Below are 20,601 nucleotides of genomic sequence, written 5' to 3'. Positions count from 1 at the left end.
TCTAGTAAAGTTTCTAAGAAATAACTCCTAGTTACCAGGGAGGTGTCATTGCAGAGGGAAAAAGCACAGCCAAGTGGTGAGGAGCCCAGGTCTAGGTCCAAGCTTAGACCCACTGTGTAGCCTTGGCAAGACCCCTCCCCTACTGGAGGACTGGCATTAATTAAGCATAGGAGTTTTTCAGTTCTGTGTTGTAATGGTTCTGGGCTTAACCTTCTCTTCTGTTACTTGCCAGATATCACAGGAGCCAGCCATGGACTGAAGGCCTCATAACCCTACAACCGCAAATAATTATCCACGACTTCCTACCAGACTCAACCCAAAGCACCAAAAACTAGGAAAAGCAGGATTTCTGGTCCAAGGGAAATGGTTCTCAACTCCTCCTTTCAATAGAAGGAACTGGAGAACTCTACAGAACACCAGAGCAATTCAACACAAATCCTGAGGGATCAGAGGTTAGGCATTTCTTTTTTTTCCAAAATCTTTTTCAAGATGAAAAATAAAATAGATCCACAAGTCTAGCTGGAGTAACAAGCCAATTGCATTAAAGTTATCTATATTTGGGTAAAATTCACAAGTTGTATGAAATAACAAGGTTGCATGATAATATCAGGTGAGGGCTAAATGATACCTCCTAGAGAGTAAGGGTGAAAAGATCTGGGAGGTCAGGGAAAATAAGGCTGGAAACAAGAGTTGGATGGAGAGAGATGTCAGTCTCATTTACCTGCGTATCCCAGAACCAAACACAGGGCCTGGCACGCTGGGGGCACTCAAGCTGTGATGCTGAATAAACCAGGGGTGGGAAGGGCATGCTGGGTGGGGAGGTGAGCTGGAGCAAAGACAAGAAAGTAGGGGGTCACTAAGCCTAGGGACTAAAGGAAAAGCAGTTTGGCTGGAGTAGGAAGGTTTATTTAAAGGCACATTTGGGGGCCATAGCTATACAGATAGTGTATGGGCTTTGAAATCCAAACGGCGGGATTTGGATAATACTCGGTAATAATCTGAATCATCCAGAAATTATTTTTTCTTCAATTTCAATACTCAGATCCAGAGAGGACAGTATGAGGTTTGCATCTTGGAAAAATCTATCAGAAATCCCCGTAATTCAGTCTACTTTCTTTCTGGCTACTTAGAAGTTATAAAGGTTCAAGATAAGATGCACAGGTATGTGCACGGAATTGATAAGGAAGAGGCCGCTGGCAATGGTCCAGGTCTATTGGAGGCCTTGATTTTATTCTAGAGAGTAAAATATTTCACAGGAAAATAAACTTATTTAATGCCTGGGAAAGGGGTCCTGAGAAACCCACAGGCTGCTTCCTCAAAGCCCAGCCAGGTAAATCTACCCTTGATCCTGGGTAGTTACTTCCTGTCTTCAACTATACATGTTGATCCTAGTCCATATAAACAGAACTTGAAGCTACAAAACTGACTGCAATCAATACTTTGAAAAACATTTTCAACAAAGCCAGTTCACTGAGAAGGAAATGTCGACCCCAATCCTATACTTCATGGTTTCACCTAACCAATAACACTTCAGGATTTTCTCTGCCAAAAGCATATAAGTGGATAAAATAAGAATGTACATGATGGCATCTGAATCCTTAACCTACACCCCCTTAGATCGGTATGCCTAGAAAAAGTTTTTTAAAAAACTCAAAAGAGAAAAATTCCTATAGGATTCCCAAAATTAATGGTTTCAAACTTTTTAATTACAAAAAGAGTAAAATATTTGCATTGAAATTTCTCCATACTCTGATAGATAGCATTTAACAATGAAGAAAATAAACCCAATATATGAGTCATCCTGGAATGTATTTTAATTCCCCCCTTACATAATCTCAATAAATCCATTGTCTCCTAAATAAGCATATTTATAACCAAACACCCTGTAAAAAAGCAATACTGTAGATTAAAGAAAAAAATAGTAAAAAGATGTAGTTATGTCTTTAGAGAAATTTAAAAGATTGAAAAATTACCTGTGGGTGGATTAAAAACAAAAAACAAAAGTAAGTTTTGCCTGTACATTTATTTTTCCCCCCTCACTGTTGACAAGCTGATCAGCCTTTGTGTGAATAATCTTATCAGAAAACAAAACCAAAAAACCCTCTGAGCCTGTTTGTCAGAAATTCAGTCCTGGCCCAAGGAGAAAAGCAACCCTCTTTGGTTAACTTGGATTCCAAAGTAATTCTCGATGAAAGAGCATTATGTTAAAATCATTTTTATATAGCACATTAATCCAGAACAAAAGCCCCCTTTATAAAAATGACCCTCATTATCCTGGTATGGAATGAAGCCTAGGGAATTAATTTGTATAAATAAACATTAGTTAAGAATGAGACTTGCTGCGTAACAATGATCAGATGGTGGAGGTAATCCAGTCTTAGGGGTGAGAATATGGTATTGTGTAGTTACCTTTTAACAACAGCAACAGTTATTTAACTAGGACTTGTTCCAAATGAGCCTTAAATCAAGCAAGTTGGATTTAAGGAAATCTTTTGCAATTTAAAGGTGTCGCCTTATTTGAGGGCTATCTCCTCAACAAAAAAACAAATGAACATAGTTTTAGACATTCATTGCAGAGAAATAAAGGAGAGAGAATCTGTAAAAGAAAAAGCAGGGAGTGGAGGGTGAGGGTAGGACCTAGAATAAGCCAGAAAGGTTTCATTTATAGAAGAGCAGCGCCACCTGCTGGTAAACCTGCATTTCGAGGCCCTCTGCAGTTTGGGGGCCATCATCTATCTTGCAATCTATGCATAAATATACAGCAGTATTTTTCAGCTGCTGTTATACATAAGAATTTTATTACCAGTCGGCAGATTTCTAACACACTGGTTGCAGTTTAATAATCCTCTATTACCTGAAGTATGGGTTATATAAAAACCTAGAATGTTAATTGTTGACAAACCAATTCTAATACGTAAAGCACTGTAAGTCACCCAGTAAATATCCAAATAAATCAAAAGGGATAGCTCTTTTTCCTCTAACAACATGTTATTAAACACCACAACTTGATCACTTATATAAAAATAATGTCCATACATTTCAATGTACTAAGAAACAAGGAAAAATGCATCATAATCTTACTAATGGAGAGCTTTCCCTTCATTTACAATTTAGAGGAAAATGTTTTTGCAGAGAATATTTTTCCCATCTTTAAAAGCTGGACTTAAACCAATGTGTCACTTAGGGAATTTTCTCATATAACAAAACCTGCGTTATAAACAACTAAGATTGCATCTACAAAAGGTTATATTTTTAAAATGGCACTATAGGAGTCACAGAACATATAAGTCACTGATAGAGTGAGAAACAGTACCTGTCATTTTTTCCAGAAAAAGATCATACAAACGAGATAGCAAAGGAACACAATAAAAGGAAGAAACAGGAATGTGATAGGTGACTCTGATTATATCAGCAAAGGAAACTGTGAAATAAATTAACACCCAAGCACCCAGGAAAGGCATATTGCGGCTTTACTGCAAGTGATCGGTATGCAACAGAGAAGGCTGGTGATTTTGTAAAAACAGAAATAAAGTGTAGGCTGCGAATCTGGTGGTGATAACTAATGACCACACTACTTACAACTCTGATTTGATCTCCAACAGAAAAAAATAAAAAAGCACTCTACAGGATAGATGTATCCAATAGGAATCGAATTTTTCACTTGAAACGAAAAAAACCCAAATGGGATCAAAGGGCCCCAGAAAATGAAAAATGACAGTTCCTATGTTGCCTTGATTTGATCTGAAGCCAAACGACCATGCTGATAACATTCCATAGCTTAAGAAGAAGGTAGGGCTGTTCTTGGATTATAATGGGAAGTGGGTGAGTGCCACTGCCCATTCAGCTGATGGGAAGCCTGCTCTAATTTCAAAAAGTTATTGAGATTTAATCTCTAACAACTACAGTGAAAAAGAAGCTGGTGCAGCAACCAAAGGGGCATCCCTTAATACACACACACATACTCAATTTTGTTATTTCTGATGGGAACTGTGGAATCCCTCCACGTTCCATCCTTCCACCTAAGTTGAGTAAGACATATGTGTAAAGAGAATCAAACGTCAGAGTGCCTCCGGTAAGCCTACGGCATCTCCAGTTACCTATCACGGGGGACTTGAAGAGTAGGGTCTCGAGCGTGAGCAGAGAGCATCTCCTCTCCCATTTCAGCTGGTTCCCACTCACGGGGAGAGACAGGGTTGCCAGGAGCAATTTCAGGCAGACGTGGAGGGTGTGTGGGACTCTGCAATCTAGGGCTGTCGAGACTTGAGTGGGTCATCCAGTGTATTAGCACAGCAAGAGAAGGTCCCTGTAGCTGACTGGGGTCTGGGTGATTAAAGGTACAAGCCTTGCCTTCAAACCAGTTGGGACAAACTCAATTAATGGGGGATCAGAGTTCAATGAAAGGAGCTTGTTTGAGTTAGAAATGTACTGCAGACCTGAAGGGCTTTGTGAGGTGACTCCGGGAGGAGTAAAACAATGGGTCTGCCATGCGTTCCCAACTTGCACCTCGACCACCCAGACTCAAAGCCCTGATAACATATAGAAGGGAACATATCAGCACCCCCAGATCTACCACAGATGCCAAACACTGTGCCTACCAGAGAAGCAGTGGAAGAAAGAAGAAACAGTGGTCAATTCTGGACCCAGCTCTTCAAGAATGCTCTAGCAGTCAGAGGAAGCAGCTGCTGAGAAACAAATGTTTTGGTCAAGATGGCATGAGGAAACAAGAAGCATGAGGATCTTTAAGCTCAAGATCCTCTTGTCTCTTGAGATACGTGCCTAATAAACTGTGGACACATAATCCCAACACAGTGTATATATTATTCTGCAAAGCTGTGTTGAATTCCTACTGTGTGCCTTGGCTGCTGTGTGTAATACACCGGGAATCCAAAGACCAGTGAGAGTTGTGTGTGCTCATTGTTTATTTCTATAAAGCTCAACATGAATACTGCTCTAAACGAGGCTTATAGCAAACTAGATGTCCATCAACAGATGAATGGATAAAGCAGTTGTGGTACATATAGACAGTGGAATATTACTCAACCATACAAAGGAACACATTTGAGTTCATGGTAGTGAGGTGGAGGAACCTACAACCTTTTACACAGAATGAAGTACGTCAGAAAGAGAAAAACAAATATTGTATACTAATGCATATATATATGGAATCAAAAAATGGTACTGATGAGCCTATGTTCAATGAAGGAGTGGAGAATACAGAACAGACTTTGAACACAGCAGGGGAAGGAGAGGGTGGGATGAACTGAGAAAGTAGCATTGATATATATATACACATTGATATATATGTGTAAAATAGATAGCTAATGGGAAGCTACTGTATAAGTAGGAAGCCCAGCCTAGCACTCTGTGATGACCTAGAGGGGTGGGATGGGGTGGGTGAGAGGGAGACTCAAGAGGGAGGGTGTGTGTATATATATGTGTGTGTGTGTGTGTATATACACATACATACATATACATATGTATAGCTATGACTGATTCACATTGCTGTATGGCAGAAACCAACACAATACTGTAAAGCAATTATCCTCCAGTTAAAAAAAAACAAAAAATAAATAAATGAGGCTTATAGGAACTGTTAACAGAATCAGAGAAGACACATCCATTTGAGGGGGGAGGGGCAGTCAAGAAGTCTTCACAGAGATGGCGATATTTGAACTATGTGTTTAAATCAGGAGTCAGCAAGTGTTTTTCTGTAAAGGTCAGGTAGTAACTATTTTGGCCTTTGTGAACCTTATGTTCTCTGTTGCAACCACTTAACTTTGTGGTTTTGACTTGAAAGCAGGCATTGACAATATGCAAATGAATGGCTGTGACTGTGTTACAATAAAACTTTATTTACTAAAACAAGGAGAAGGGTCACAACTGGCTGGCCTCTGCTTTAAAGGATCGATACGTTTTTATCAGCTAGAAAAGCAGAGGAATCACAGGCACAGGAAAAAGTTATAGAAATGTGTATATAACGAAAACACGACATTTTTTAAAGAACAGTTAGATGGAAGATACATGGAGAATGGAACTAGAAAAACAAGTTGAGATCAAACTGTGAAGGGCTTTGAAGGCTGGAGGTTGTTCTACTGAAAACAAGAAGCCATCAAAAGTTTATTATTTTCTCCTTTAAATGGGATAACAACATGATGGAATCTGTGCTTTAACATAATAAATGTAGTGGCGGTTTAGTGGCAAGAGAGACTAATTAAGTGGAGGGCAGCGGTAGTATAACTGATGAGAAAAAAAATGAGGGTTTGAAGTTAGCAATGCCACTAAGAACAAGAAGAGAGGGCTTGAAATGTAATCTGGAGATCAAACTAGATGGCTTGGCCATCAGTAGGATGGAGGAGAGAGCAGGATCACAGAACCCTTAGGATTTCAAAATGTGTATCAATACTCCAGTGTTCTGGAGTATTGCCTGGAGAATCCCAGCGACAGGGGAGCCTGGTGGGCTGTCGTCTATGGGGTCACATAGAGTTGGACACTACTGAAGCGACTTAGCAGCAGCAGCAGCATCAATACTCACTCAAGCCATCTCTAGACTGTCCCCACATCAGGTCTGCTCAAAGAAAGAGGCAAAGGCAGGGTGTGGGTATTTGGTACCACTGACCCTGATCCTTGCACTAATCTTACTAACAGGAAAATCAAGCAGAAGGGCCCAACTGCTTGTAAAGAAATTTGGAAGAGGTGATGTTATGAAACCTCAGCACTACTCAGACTTAAAGATCAGTTGAGATCAAGATCATCATCAAGAAATGAAATTTTGATGGAATTTAAAAGGAAAGAAACGTTCTCTCTCCCAGTCCTCTGCTCCCCTCGTTTGCTCTCCAACCTTCTTCTTCCAAAAACACTCTGAATTCACTATCTCTATGTCTACTTTAGAGATGGAAAAGTCATAAGGCAACTTCAGTAAGATAAAGAATGATGAGAAACAGAGTCACAGTTGGTCCGTGAGGTCCTATTATTGTCTCCATTTTTCAGAAGAGGAAACTAAGGAATTTAGAGGTTCTAGAGCTGGCTCAAAGCCCCATGAGAGCAAGGGATGATATCTACTCTGGGACTGCCTAGATAAAACAAGACAATGTTGGTGCCTTGAGAAGTATAAGGACTTACACATGTATAAGGCATCATTCTTATGATAGCAATCAGTATCTGCCAAACATCCATTTGGTGAACAGATCAAAACATGACTGCACCAGGACTGTTTTCAAAGTCCCCAGAAGATGTACAAATCTCACCCCTTCTTTTTCCCTGCCCTAAAGTTCCCAAGAATTTCAAGCTTTAATTGCCAAGGAGATCACTTAGTTCACTGCACAGTGAGCAGGAATAGCTTGGGAGTTCCCTACTATAATGCAGAGAAAAGACAGGATATGTTTGCCTATCAGATACCCATCTTTGTGTTTGTGGGAGAAATATGTGACAGAAACTAGCACCTTGCATATTTCACATCTACATCCCTAGACCTCCAGGCCACATGACCTGAGTCTCTACCTCCTCCCTGTAAGCATTCATAGCAAGTTTCATTCTGTCATTTTCACTGTGCATCTCTGTTCTCTGCAGGTCATTGTACCTCCTTTTTCAGTAACACCTGTTTAGGGCTTGGGCTTTGAAGAGTCCCTGTGAATGAGTTCTCTCAGTTGGATATGTTATAAGCCATATGTGGAAACTGACTCATCTGCACTGAAGAAATGACCAGATCAACCTTGACAAAATGCAGAGAGCAATTCAAACCACTCAAAGGTAAGGGAACGCTTGGTACATCCTGAGAGAGCACTGTGAGCAATGGAGAAAGCTCCCTGCCCACTTCTTCTCTTGAGCAGAACACACAGAAAAATGATACAACAGAAAATACCCATGAGACATGAAGCCTTTGGACACCTTAAGGTGGGAGGAATTGTCATTCCGGTGCTATAGGATTGGATTTGCCCACCCCAAGTCAGTGTCAATGATCTTAATAGTCATGAAGTGAAAGTGTTAGTTGCTCAGTCACGTCTGACTCTTTTCAACTCTATGGACTATAGCCCAGCCTGCCAGGCCCCTCTGTCCATGAAATTCTCCAGGCAAGAATACTGGAGTGGGTAGCCATTTCCTTCTCCAGGATATCTTCCAAAGTCAGGGATCGAACTCAGGTTACCCGCATTGCAGGCAGATTCTTTATTATCTGAGCCACATGGAAGCCATGAGTGGCTTTAGATGTGTCTCCACATTTTGGCAGGCTGACCAGGTCATCTACAAACAGTCACAGCTCTCTACAAATGGACCCATTTCTCACATGACCCCATCTGATGCATTATTATTTTTGTGTCACCCTGATTCACACAAAAGTGATCAAGTTTGTCAAAATTAGGAAAACTGAATGCAAATACCACAAATCCTCGATTTTCTGGGACAAACACACTACATACGTGAGCATACTTTGTATGGTGGTATCCCTGCCTTTCCTCATTTGAGACATTGGTGCTTTTTGTCTACTGTGATTTTTTTTTTATTTGTTTCTAGATCTTCTTTCCTAGTATTTAACCTTCACAAAGAATATGGATTGTAACTCCTAGTTGATGATTTTCAAGATCCTTCAGTTATGTCCTAGTTTTTCTTTTTCTTGCTATATTATTCCCTCTGAATCTTTTTGTATCCTAGTTGTGGGGTATGAGAAGATTGTACACACACACATTACATATATTTGTATATATACACATACTAGATTGTAAGCGGCTTAGAAAGTTTTAGGAACCTTCACAGATCTGGGGCCATCTGGCTTCTGGCAGACCATCTATTCCTTTAACTGATGGCTGAGAATCCTTCATTTATTCATTCTTTCATTCATCAAATATTTACTGAACTGGAATCCTTCAGGCCATCTCCTATTCGGGTATTCTTGCCAAAATACAAAGCCCAGCCAAGAATGCTAGTGAGTACATTTCTGGCCTTGGAGGGAAGGCAGCAGTCCCCCAGGTCTTTTCTTGACTGAGTGGCAATCCAGCTGGCTCCAGCCCAGAAAGCTGGCAAAGGCCAGAATGGGGATCACATTCAGGCAAGCAGTCGGCTCCACTCCCAGAAGACAGCCCTTGCTTGGTGGTCTACAGAGCGCCCCTGTAGGTACCATCTTGTGTGGCTCCAGCTCCGAGGAGCAGTCTTTCTCACTTCACTTCAAAGTCTTCCAGTGTAGCTGATCATCCCTGACACAGACCTGCCTCAAAAGCTTCCACTTTGAGTGTGCACAGGGTTTTCTCTTTAGCTTTAGGAGTATTTGGTGGTACTCATCCTGTCCTATAGAATGGGATAAAACCAGGACTTTCTGTTTTATGAGAAGAGGTTGGAAGAGTTTTCCTTTTGCTATTCCCCTTGGTGGTGGTAGGGTAGCTCCTCCTACGGATGACCAGATGAAATGGTCAGAGAGGGAAGGCCACTTTGGAATCTCCAGACCCTTTCCCCCCAGCTCATCTGAGCTAGACATCAGAAGAATGCCTCCTCAGAACAAAAATCTAGGGGTTTGTCTAGAAGTTCTCTCAAACGAGGTACTATTTATCAAAAAGTCTTTTGATGCCATCTGAAATTTCAACTGTGTGGATCTGACAATGCTGAACTAGTTTCTGTCCATTCATATTCTCTTTGAAAAAATATTTGGCTGGAGAAGCAAAATTTTGGTAAGCAAATATGAGGATGGAGGATTCCTTGATTATCTAGGTAATTCAACATGATGGAGCACCCAGTGGTTAAGACTCTGCACTCACACTGCAGTGGGTACAGGCTCAAGATCCCTGGTCAGGGAACTAAGATCTCATCAGCCATGTAGCACGGCCAAAAAAAAAAAATGCTGGTTTGGGAGTAGACCTCTGAGAACATGGCATTCTCAGCATGCATGCTCTACCACTGCTTGGGGGCTCAGGACTCGCATGCTTTTCTGTGCTGTTTCAACCACCTTTTGGGGTTGAAGGTGTGCATAAATCCTCCAGTCCTGGATGCTCACATACAGACACAGTGAACTCAGATCAAATTCATGTGCACTGAGAAATGAAAAAGAAAAGAAAATTGCACCATGGTACTTAGAAATGCCACATGACTTCCTCGGATTTTGTGTGGCCATACTTCACAGGAAATGTGTTTTGTATTTCCACTGGAGTCGGATAAGTGGTTGGAAATGACAGTGGATTCTCAGTGAATGGGACATGAAGCACTTGATTATTTTCTTCCCTCCATAGATGGAAGGAGATGTTCTGTCTTCCAGAGAAAGTCGCCTTGCCATACACAGGGATTTAAAAAAGAATTCCCAGGAGCTCTAACTGAAGCCACTGCAGGCAGCTTGAGCCACGACCCTCAAGGCTGGTCACATGCCCTGCTGGTGGCCTTCCTTGGGTTTGTTTCTGCTGCTCAGCCTGAGTCAAGGCCATTCATGCCAGCAATTCAGAGATGCCTGGCTCTATCCCCATCAACACACTCAAGACGTGGGTCTTGCTGGAAAATGAGAGGCTGGTCAGGGAGGAAAAAGAAATACTGATTCGAAAAAGAAAATGGATGGAGTGGATCTCCAAGAACAAGGGCAGTGAAGGCCACCCAGCAGGTCTCTAGTCCCAGCAATGTTGGTGTTGTTATTGTCATCCAGTCACTGGGTGGTGTCTCTTTGCGACCCCATGGACTGCAGTATGCCAGGCTTCCCTGTCCTTCACTATCTCCTGGAGTTTTCTCAAACTCATGCCCATTGAGTCGGTGATCCTATCTGACCGTCTCATCCTCGGCTGCCCCCTTCTCCTTTCCCAGCCATGACTTCAGGAAATTCCCCAGAGGACGACTTCACAGAGCCCCAGTTGGAATCACAACGACTGCTGGGTCAGCTGGGGAGAATTAAGCTCAAGAAATTTAACTAATGGAATTCAGCCACTTCAGTGCCATTAATTCAAGTTTCTTTTTAAAAGGATTTAATTTCTTGGAATTGTATCTGGATAATGTGCTTCAGCTGCGAGTCCTAGAGGCTGTTAGATCGAGTCTTTCTTCTTTGGGCTTCTGAGGGGAGCTTGCTCCCTCCTCCTCCTGGCATAGCCCCACCTCACTGGTCTTCTTCACTCTCACTGGTCTTCTTTACCCAGGACCTCCTCAGGTCCAGCCCTTCCTTCCATGGCTGCCATGGAGGTCTTCCCAAAACAAAGCCTCTATGGCCCATTCTCCTATCAAATACCTAGAATGCTTTTTATGTATTATACGTGAATACTATGCTAATAAGAGGGCCCTACTCGAGCTGTGATTTTTCCAGTAGTCATTTAGAGATGTGAGAGTTGGACCATGAAGAAGGCTAAGCACTGAAGAATTGATGCTTTTGAACTGTGGTGCTGGAGAAGACTCTTCAGAGTCCCTTGGACAGCAAGGAGATCAAACCAGTCAATCCTAGAGAAAATCAACACTGAATATTCATTAGAAGGACTGATGCTGAAGCTTCAATACTTTGGCCATCTGATCCAAGGAGCTGACTCACTGGAAAAGACCCTGATGCTGGGAAAGATTGAAGGCAGGAGGAGAAGGGGGTGACAGAGGATGAGATGGCTGGATGGCAGCATCGACTCAATGGACATCAGTCTGAGCAAACTCTGGGAGACAGTGAAGAACAGGGAAGCACGGCATGCTGCAGTCCATCTAGTCACAAAGAGTCAGACATGACTGAGCAACTGAACAACAACTCACCCTTCAAGGCTCTTCTGCTGGCACTCCCAGGGACAGGTCTTAAGCTCCAGCCAAACTGGGTGGCCAGCTGTTAGGAGGCTCCAGCCCCCATCCTCTGCTGCCACACCCTCTCTCATGCTATGAGGCAGGACACTCTCTGCCTCCCATTCCTCAAAGCACATCTGAACTGCTCCATCCTGTGGAACCTTTCCTTAGCTGACCAACAAGAGGTGACCTCCAGGCCCCTACACTGCCCTCCCTCTCCCACAACAATCCCCACACTGTCTCCAGCTCTCAGGACTGGAATCCTCATCTTTCTTCCCCTTCCTTGGAGACAGACCGACCTATCCATCTTCTTCAGTAAGTCAATCTGCCCCACAGGCTGCAGAACTAACCATCCAGTCTGACCTCAAATCTAGCCGCAAGTCCCTTAACCTCTCTGTGCCTCAGTTGCCTCATCTGTCAATGCACAGATGCATCAGTTTACAGTTGCTTCAACTGAAAACAAAGATTACTACCTCACGGTAAGGATTAAGTAATATTTGCAAAGGGCACAGAACAGCACCTGCAATGCAGAAAATGCTATGTGGGTGTTCAGTTTAACAACAACAAACAAACATGTATACACATACCCGCTTGCAGTGTTAGCAGAGTCCCTTGCATATAGTAAGGGCCTCCCTGTTAGCTCAGCGGTAAAGAACCTGCCTGCCAATGCACATGATATAAGAAATGTGGGTTTGATCCCTGGGTCGGGAAGTGGCATGACAACCCACTCCAGTATTCCAGTATTCTTGTCTGGAGAATCCCATAGACAAAGGAGCCTAGTGGGCTACAGGCCATGGGTCGCAAACAGTCAGACATGACTGAAATATATAGTAAGAGCAGATATTAGTCTAAGTCTAATCTTAATGTGAATCCAAGTTAAGCAACTGGCCATTTCCCAGCACTGCTACATAAACAAGCCTTGGGTCCTAGATGATGGAAGATAAATACACTAAGAGAACAGGTGTCAACCTTGCTTCGAAAGGGGAAGGTGATTTTCCAGCAAATCTTAGTAGCCCTCACTCTTCTTCCCTCCTCACCAATGAGTATGACCTGTTTGTACTCTCTACATCCACTCTACCCTGAAAAAAGATCCCATTATGCTGTTCTGTGCTTCATCACTTGTAGGCTTAAACGTGAATCAAAGAGATCCCAAACGCTGAGAACTTTCCTATAAGCATGCTGGCAAATGTCCTAAATCTGTTGGGCCAGATGACAAACGTCCATCTCAGATCAGGGAAGCATCCAACTGATATGATGGGCACCATATGAGAAGAGAAGGTCCCAAAGCTTGATTGAGACCAGAGCACTCAGATCAACTGCTCATTTCCGTCTGGATGGGATTTGCAGGGAGGATGCAGTGTAGCCTGGGCCGCCGCCCCGCAAGCCTCTCTCCAGTGGCTTTACACCATCCTCGGTCTGATGCTAATTCAAGACAATGCCTCATCGCATCACAACAAATTAGCCACAGACACGCGATAGCAATCAACTCAGGGGGCTGTCCTGAATGCGGGCTGGGGGATTCCCTGTCTCCACGAGCCGCACGCTCCCACAGATGTTTCTAAAAGCCTCTTCCCAGAGGCCCATTTAGAGAGAAATTAAATGCAACTTTGACTTAATTAACGTTTTAAATGATAATGAATACAATGTAGATTCATAGGAGGCATTTACATTGTGTTGTAAAATTGATAAAAATTTAATAACTCTTTGTTAATAAGTTATGTCTCCCCAGACCCATAAAAGCCTAAGGCACTGCAGACTCCAGCCTGGGTCTAATCCAGGCTCCTGGTGCAGGTGGAGGACGGAGGCAGAGATGGACTTGACATTTGCTCCAAGCCTGCTCTAATTCAAACCTCTGCTTGTTCATCAGGACTTTATTTCATACAGTAAAGGTCAGGATTTGGGCTCAAGGCACAGCCTTGACAAGAAAGCTCAAGTGAAAGGCGGGCTGGCCCTGGCATCTGTCGCCTACGATAGGGGAAGAGGGGGGAGATGGCGAGCCAACTGGCCACATCTGCCCTCCACCATGGAGGTAAGAGGCAGAGTCCACTGCCTGGTGGTAGGAGCTGTCAGGGTGAGTATGGTGACAACTGGCCACTGTCCTGAAATAAAAATGCAAACATAATTTCCATGTCACCTTGCATAAGGACTTCTGCTTAGCTTACTTGTGGCACACCAACACCTTTTCCGGTTTGTCCTTGAAGAGCCCAGTCCCTTATTAAGGTGTCATATGCCTGGGAAGCGAGGTGTCCTATAGACGGGGATGCACACAAAGCTCCCTCTCCTCTCCTCAATCTGACCATTCTACTTCTTGTCTCCCAGCTCTGTTTCAAAGGATTTCTTTTAAAAAGTTGGCTGCTGTTTGCCTACTGTTCCCTTTCTCTTTCATCTACGTGTGGTGCCTCTTCACAGCATATTTATCTTGAAGAATTCGATGGTACTATTTTTGAGAGAGAGAGGAGAGCACGTCACAGTTCCCAAATGCAAGCCAGTTGGTTCACCTGACACTAGACCTGTGTCATAATAAAAAAAGAAGGTATTTATTATAAATAAAAACATGATTTGTATGGGGATGTCCTTAGAGATGGACAATTACAAGGGTTCATTTCAAAGGAAACTTTGCCCAAACATGATGGTTGTCTTACAAAGTGCAAATTGTCTTACAGTGAGCTGACCACTGTAGGAAAGAATATATTGTGTTACCCTGCTGCTGAATGTGGTTATCAGAAAATCAAGGGACAGACGTGGGCTTCTGCAGTCTTGCCTTCTACCAACAAAAGTGCCCTAAGATTCCCATTGAGGTCCATTACTCATGGAATGATTAAATGGTTTCCCAGGTTGAGTTGCCTTCCTGCTTTTCCCTTCCTGTGATTAAGCGCAAATGGCCAAATCAGGGCACATGCTGCTGCTGCTGCTGCGTCGCTTCAGTCGTGTCTGACTCTGTGCAACCCCATAGACGGCAGCCCACCAGGCTCTGCCATCCCTGGGATTCTCCAGGCAAGAATACTGGAGTGGGTTGCCATTTCCTTCTCCAGTGCATGAAAGGGAAAAGTGAAAGTGAAGTCGCTCAGTCGTGTCCGACTCTTAGCGACCCCATGGACTGTAGCCTACCAGGCTCCTCCGTCCATGGGATTTTCCAGGCAAGAGTACTGGAGTGGGGTGCCATTGCCTTCTCCGTCAGGGCACATGGGCCAAGCCTAAAGAGGTAGGGCAGAAGCCAAAGGTTGCTGCAGTATTTGTAGCTGTAAATGGACATTGGGGAGGGAGAGAGGGATAAGGGAGAGAGATTCCACCAGCGAGCGTGAATAAATGGGAGAAACTGCAGACTCAGAATGAATGGGTTTTTAAAAATACAGGGCAAACCATGATTTAGATTGATTTGGGCTGAGTGTGCTTTGCCTGTCCTTTTTCTTTCTATTGCTGACGGTGGTCGTGGGAAGAGCGAGCCTTTCTCTGGTTTCAAGGTCCAGAGTAAAATAAATAAAATTTAGGATTGTGGAGCTTGAAGGAGTCACCCAAAACTATACCTACAGAAAAGGACTGAGATAATTATGTGCTGTTGATTTTTAAAGGCAGCTTATTAAATTAAATCTCCCTGCAACAGGCATTGGTGACTGTCAGCATACAGTGTGTCCTATTACAGACACTGTTCTAGAGCTATTTGCACCCCTGCCCTAGTATCTGATTTTATATACTTCAAAATGTCATTAGTGCAGTCGAGTGACTTGAGTTCTATTGACAACATTAATTCTCTGCCTGTACAAACCAAAGGCTACTTGGGATAAGCTGATTTTTGTTTATTATCTGACAAGACTCAAGATTACACTAAACTGATTTTGGTGTTTCTCCCGTCAACCTAATTGTATTGGACTTTTCCTCTTGACCAAACCATTAGAGTTGAATGCCTCCTTGTATTATATTTACACCCAAAAGAAAAGTTGTGCACCATTTAAAATTAGCTACAGCAATTCACAAGGGGGTGTATGTAATTGTGCAGGCTTAAACTATTAGTAAATTAAAAGGCTAGTGTGAGTGATCATACATGTCCTTTAGCTGAGTCTATTTCCAAGTGCAAGTCTAAAGATCTATTTCTCTTCGAGCACATGATTAATTTGTTCATGCCAGGGTTACTGATGGTTTGTGGCCAGCACCATGTCAGGCAGACCTCAGCAGCTCTGAATCAATAGGGTCTTATGTTGTCACTGTATCATAATTTGGATTGTCCCCTTTCTATTAGATTTAACAATCGGATATCAGGCAAGGCTGAAATAATAAGAATAAATTCTAAACAGAGAAAAGACACTATTTTACAAAATTATATGGAAGAGAAGTGGAACCGATTAGAACATCAATCTATATTTATGTGTGTGTGTGGATACTGTTAGACACATATATATACATATACATATATATATATATATATATATATAATTTGTTTTATGTTTGAGAGTACTAGAACATAGCTACTTGTGAAAAGTCTGGGGCCCATACCATCTGAGCATCTTTTAAGATAGCTGGTACTTTTGTCTAAGATCAGGCAAAGTAGAAACGGAATCAGAATGATTCAAAAATGATGCACACCAATTCTAACCCACCATATTGCATGGTTCATTCCTGCCAAAAATAGAATAGTGTTGTGATACGTCCTTACTGGTCACTTCTTGTCTAACTTTTCTGACATTGCTTGTTAGGTCTTTTGTAAAGAACTCTTCCTTCTCTGCAAATCTTTTTGTCAGCACAGTGTTCACAGACATCTTACGAGTTCAATAGAAGGAGACATCTGTGAGAAAAGTATGTGACTTAACAACACAGGGAACGTGTGAGGGGCCACACCTCCAAGGAGAGGTCCGCAGAGCAGGCAGGCCCTGCTGTTAGGAGGCAGATTTCTAAAACTGTGTGAACACTTTTAATATATCGCTACTCCTCTGGGAACTGGCTACTTCTTTTCCCACTTCAGAAAACACATAATGGGACTTTGCATTTCAATTTAATGTCCCTTGAAAACAGAAATCTTTCCCCTTATAAGAAAAAAAAAAAAAGTAAAGAGGTAGAGGAAAGGCAAAAGAGCGAATCAGCGAGTCTCCAAAATACACTGGCTCAACTAGGAAACTGCGACCAAAGCAAGCTCCATAATAGTATAATGACCTTTAATGACTGTCTTGGGAAACAATACAGCCCCGGCATAAAAGACAAAGGGCAAAACCCATCATGGCTCTGCTGACATTAATTCAAGATGATTTTCAGAACAACTAAAGAATGTAAGAGAAGTAATCTGATCCGCCCATCTGACCTCACTTTGATGCAAGGGCCCTTCTGCTGCCATTTCTAATTGTCAAACCCTCTACGTCTCACATCTGTTCATATTTAATGAAAAGCCCACTCTCACCACTGCTTTTTGAGGCAACCAGCCCTGTCCAATGGGCACCACCCAACCCCACCACCAGGCAGGGGAGGCCGGGGATTGCTATTGGAATTCTGCCAGCGGAATCCTGCATAGACATAGACATCCTTTAATTGGAGAAGAAGGGCTTACGTGGGCCCACGGAGGGGCTCAAATTGGAATGGATTTTTCTAACTTATTATTAATGGTCAAAGGTGAGTGGACTCACACAGGGATGGATGAAATCTGCTTTTGTTTGATGGAGTGACGACGGCGGGGAGGCTGATGAAACAGAGGAGGCAACCCACCCCTCTGAGCTGTCAGTACCAGTTACGCCTTCGACATACAGCCCAGAGCTCCACATTCGCAATGGTGGGGCTGATGCTGGATGGCTAGAAAGACAACAATCTCATGCCCGGGATGTTTCTGAGTAGATGGGACAATCCCACCCTTAATTCTTCTTCTCCTGGCCTCCATCAACACTTGAATTAAATTGCAGAGCTGAGAAATCCCTCCAATTATGGTTTTGCCTGCATAAGATGGAAATTGCACATACTAGGCATCATGGGCCTCAAGCAGGGGACATAGATTTGCTGTGATTGGTAGAGGCGGCCAGTGCCAAGACATGACCACAGGCCTGAGTTTAGAGCCTGAGTGGCTCCTTCCTTTTCTCCACTAGATCTCTGGCCAAGGTTTTAGAGCCCGGTGGTTACTTCAAAATAGAAGTTGTGCCTTAGGTGGGTAACCAAGGGGGCTGGTGCTTACATTTGCCACCATCAATCAAAGAGATGCTGTCAAACTGGGCCACTAGAGCTCACCTCTCCACCACCCCTCCTACCCAGCTCCCGTCTTTGAACCTGGTGTCTTGCCACACATCACAGACAAACAAGTTCTTTGCATGGTTGTGACTGAGTTCACCTTGGTGGTGCCATATGAACTGGAGAGATCTGTGATGAGAAGAATGGAGTAAGGGCACATACTGTGGCATCTGAAAGATTTCAAGGAAAATTTCCTTTTGAGGATGTTAGGCCACTGTGATTGGGACAGTCCAAAATCCCTCTCACACTACATCTATTCAGTGTCACTGTAAAAACAATTAATCCTGTCCCTTGGCACTGTTGTGAAGGAGCAGTGAATCACAAACCAGAGACAATGATGATTCTTTGGTCCTAGATCAGACTTTTCCAAAGGCCCCTAAGACTGCTCCCAGCACAAATAACATCTCAGACCTCAACTGTGAGTCCAGATATCAGCACTGGGCCTGCCACACTCCGATGCATACAGTGAAATGAGGGCTCCCTTGGCCGAGGACACCCCATGGATCACAGCCATACAGGCACACCATGCTGGGCCCACCTTCAACACTAGCATGTGAGCCAGCTAACTTCTCACGGGGATAAATTCTCAAGAGTGAACTGCTCTTTCCCCCCACCTGGAGCCAGTATGAAGTAACTGCTGCTGGTGACAATCTAGTTGAATCAGCTCTGGGCACTGAGAAGATAATGGATAATATGGTTACCAACAAATATGGTGGGTGCTTTCAAGAGGACATGATGAACACAGAAGGAAGGATTGTCTTCTACCATTAATGCCACCAAATAAGGTGACAGCCACCCTTGAAGGTATCCAAGTCCTCACGCAAACCACAACCTCCTCTGCCCTTAGAAGAGGACCCTCAGTGAATAAGCTAGAACTTTCAGTAATATCACCTATGAAGTGTGTCAGTAAAATACCAGCAAAGTCCATGCTGAAGGCGAGAAATGGGGGTGTGCTGAGGCTCAGACATGCCAACTGCCACTACAAGACCACGAGAGACTCTGTAACACCTCTGAGCTTGTGGGGGGCAAAGACTGACCCCAAGGGCTGCACAATGGACACAAGGAAACCAGGGAGATTCTTGGCTTATGATTTTTGCTGTTATTCAGGATCACAATTGCTACAAGACAGCTTAGTTAAACAGGGGGCTATATTTTTGGAAAAAAGAAAGTTAATAATGGACTGATCCTTTGAATGAATCATCATTGGGAGGAAAAACTCTAGAATCTACCAGCCTGTAAGGGTTGGCAGATTCAGAATATTCTTTTTCAGAGCATAGGAGGCAATCCGGTACTGGAGGAATGAGATACAAGTTAGGGAGACACTGTAAAGAAAAAAAAACAAAAACAACCCATCTGCATGGAAATCCTGTTGTATTTTGGAAAGTATCTAAGCTCACTAAAAGCAGTTTTATGCCAGAGTTGGCTTGTTCTCTCTACATCGTTTTCCTACCTCCTTTCAATCCAATCCAATGCCTAACTCCTTTCCCCAAAGAGTAAGGTATACATTTCCATGCATCTCTGTATCAATATAGTGTCTGATGTGCTGTCTCATTCATTTCTTTAAAGGAGAGAGGAATAATGTCACTGGATTATAATATCACAGCCTGCACGCTCTTACAAGAAACGTAAGTTCACAGAACAGGGAGGGAGGCCTCCCCAGCACACACATAGTGACACAGGCAGCGAGGGCGACACGTCACCACATACAGCGGGAGGAAAACACACAGCACCACAGGGCACAGCACGAGACAGGGATGATGCCACAGACAGCACAGACATGGAACTCTGTGTGTTGGGGTTAAACTTACAGGCACGGAAAGTGGTGGAGCAATCACTAACAGAGACAGAAGAAAGTGGGAAGGCTCTCTCAAGGGTGTCCACGTTAGCACGCACACGGCCTGACATGCACGAGCAGTCACGCTCAGAACGTCCGCAATCAAAACAACATGCCCGTCTCATTCTCTTGTAGATGGACATCTTGGCTATAACCACAGGGGTCAGATGGGAGGAAAGGAAGAGCGGTAGTTAATGGCAAAGTCACACACAGCAAGGCAGCTGGAAGGGAGCTGAAGGGATTGAACACAGGTCTTAGTTCACATTAACAGTCTTGACCCAGAAAAAATACAATGCAGAGAGACTGTTGGTAACAGTTTGGTTATACATCGAAAAGAGCAGAGAAAGTATCAGTGGCCTGTAGAGTCCTCCAAGGCTGCTGCGTATTATTTTTCTCCCCTATGTAAAGCAAGTGACCACGGGAAGGGCATGGCTGATGACAACAGGGTTTTGGATAAGAAGCAGCACATGTTAGAGACAGCAAAAACGCAACCAACATTTTTTTCCCCTGGCACGATTAATACAGGAGGACAAAATATACACACAGCCAATCAATTAATTCCTTATTGGGTACAATAAATGTTTTTGTTTTTTTTTTCCTGCAAGATGCAAGAATATCTAATATGTAGGCTTTCTAATTTCCATCCATTTCTGGGCATTAGGCAGAGGCCGGGACAAGCTTTCATCAAATTAGATGTGAAACGATTACATGTTAATATCAAATCTGAGGATGCCTCTGTTGAACTTCCCCAGAGTGAGTTTACATGATGCCTACAGGAATTTAAATTTACTCTTGACAGAACAAATATCCAAATCTGTCCATGTAAGAAATGCAGCTACTCAAGGCGAACGCTGCATATTTGACATTAAAAG

At 43.2% G+C, this 20,601-nt stretch overlaps 1 protein-coding gene across 26 annotated transcripts in view; it reads right to left on the bottom strand.

Annotated features, from left to right (window-relative positions):
• KCNMA1 (potassium calcium-activated channel subfamily M alpha 1) overlaps positions 1-20,601 on the bottom strand; it is a 762,573-nt gene that overhangs the window by 118,377 nt on the left and 623,595 nt on the right. For 5 of the 26 annotated variants that reach the window (XM_081573838.1, XM_081573839.1, XM_081573835.1 and 2 more), the window contains one exon: positions 19,704-19,877. The exons of the other annotated variants lie outside the window; for them this stretch is intronic. In XM_081573838.1, coding sequence (XP_081429964.1) covers positions 19,704-19,877 — 174 coding nt within the window. The remainder of the gene's footprint in view (positions 1-19,703; positions 19,878-20,601) is intronic. 26 annotated transcript variants of the gene reach the window in all.

Source organism: Giraffa tippelskirchi, chromosome 2 (genome assembly GCF_054371585.1).
Source record: "Giraffa tippelskirchi isolate mGirTip1 chromosome 2, T2T-mGirTip1v1.2.pri, whole genome shotgun sequence".
Lineage (NCBI taxonomy): Eukaryota > Metazoa > Chordata > Mammalia > Artiodactyla > Giraffidae > Giraffa > Giraffa tippelskirchi.
This window is presented reverse-complemented; position numbering and strand designations above follow the sequence as displayed.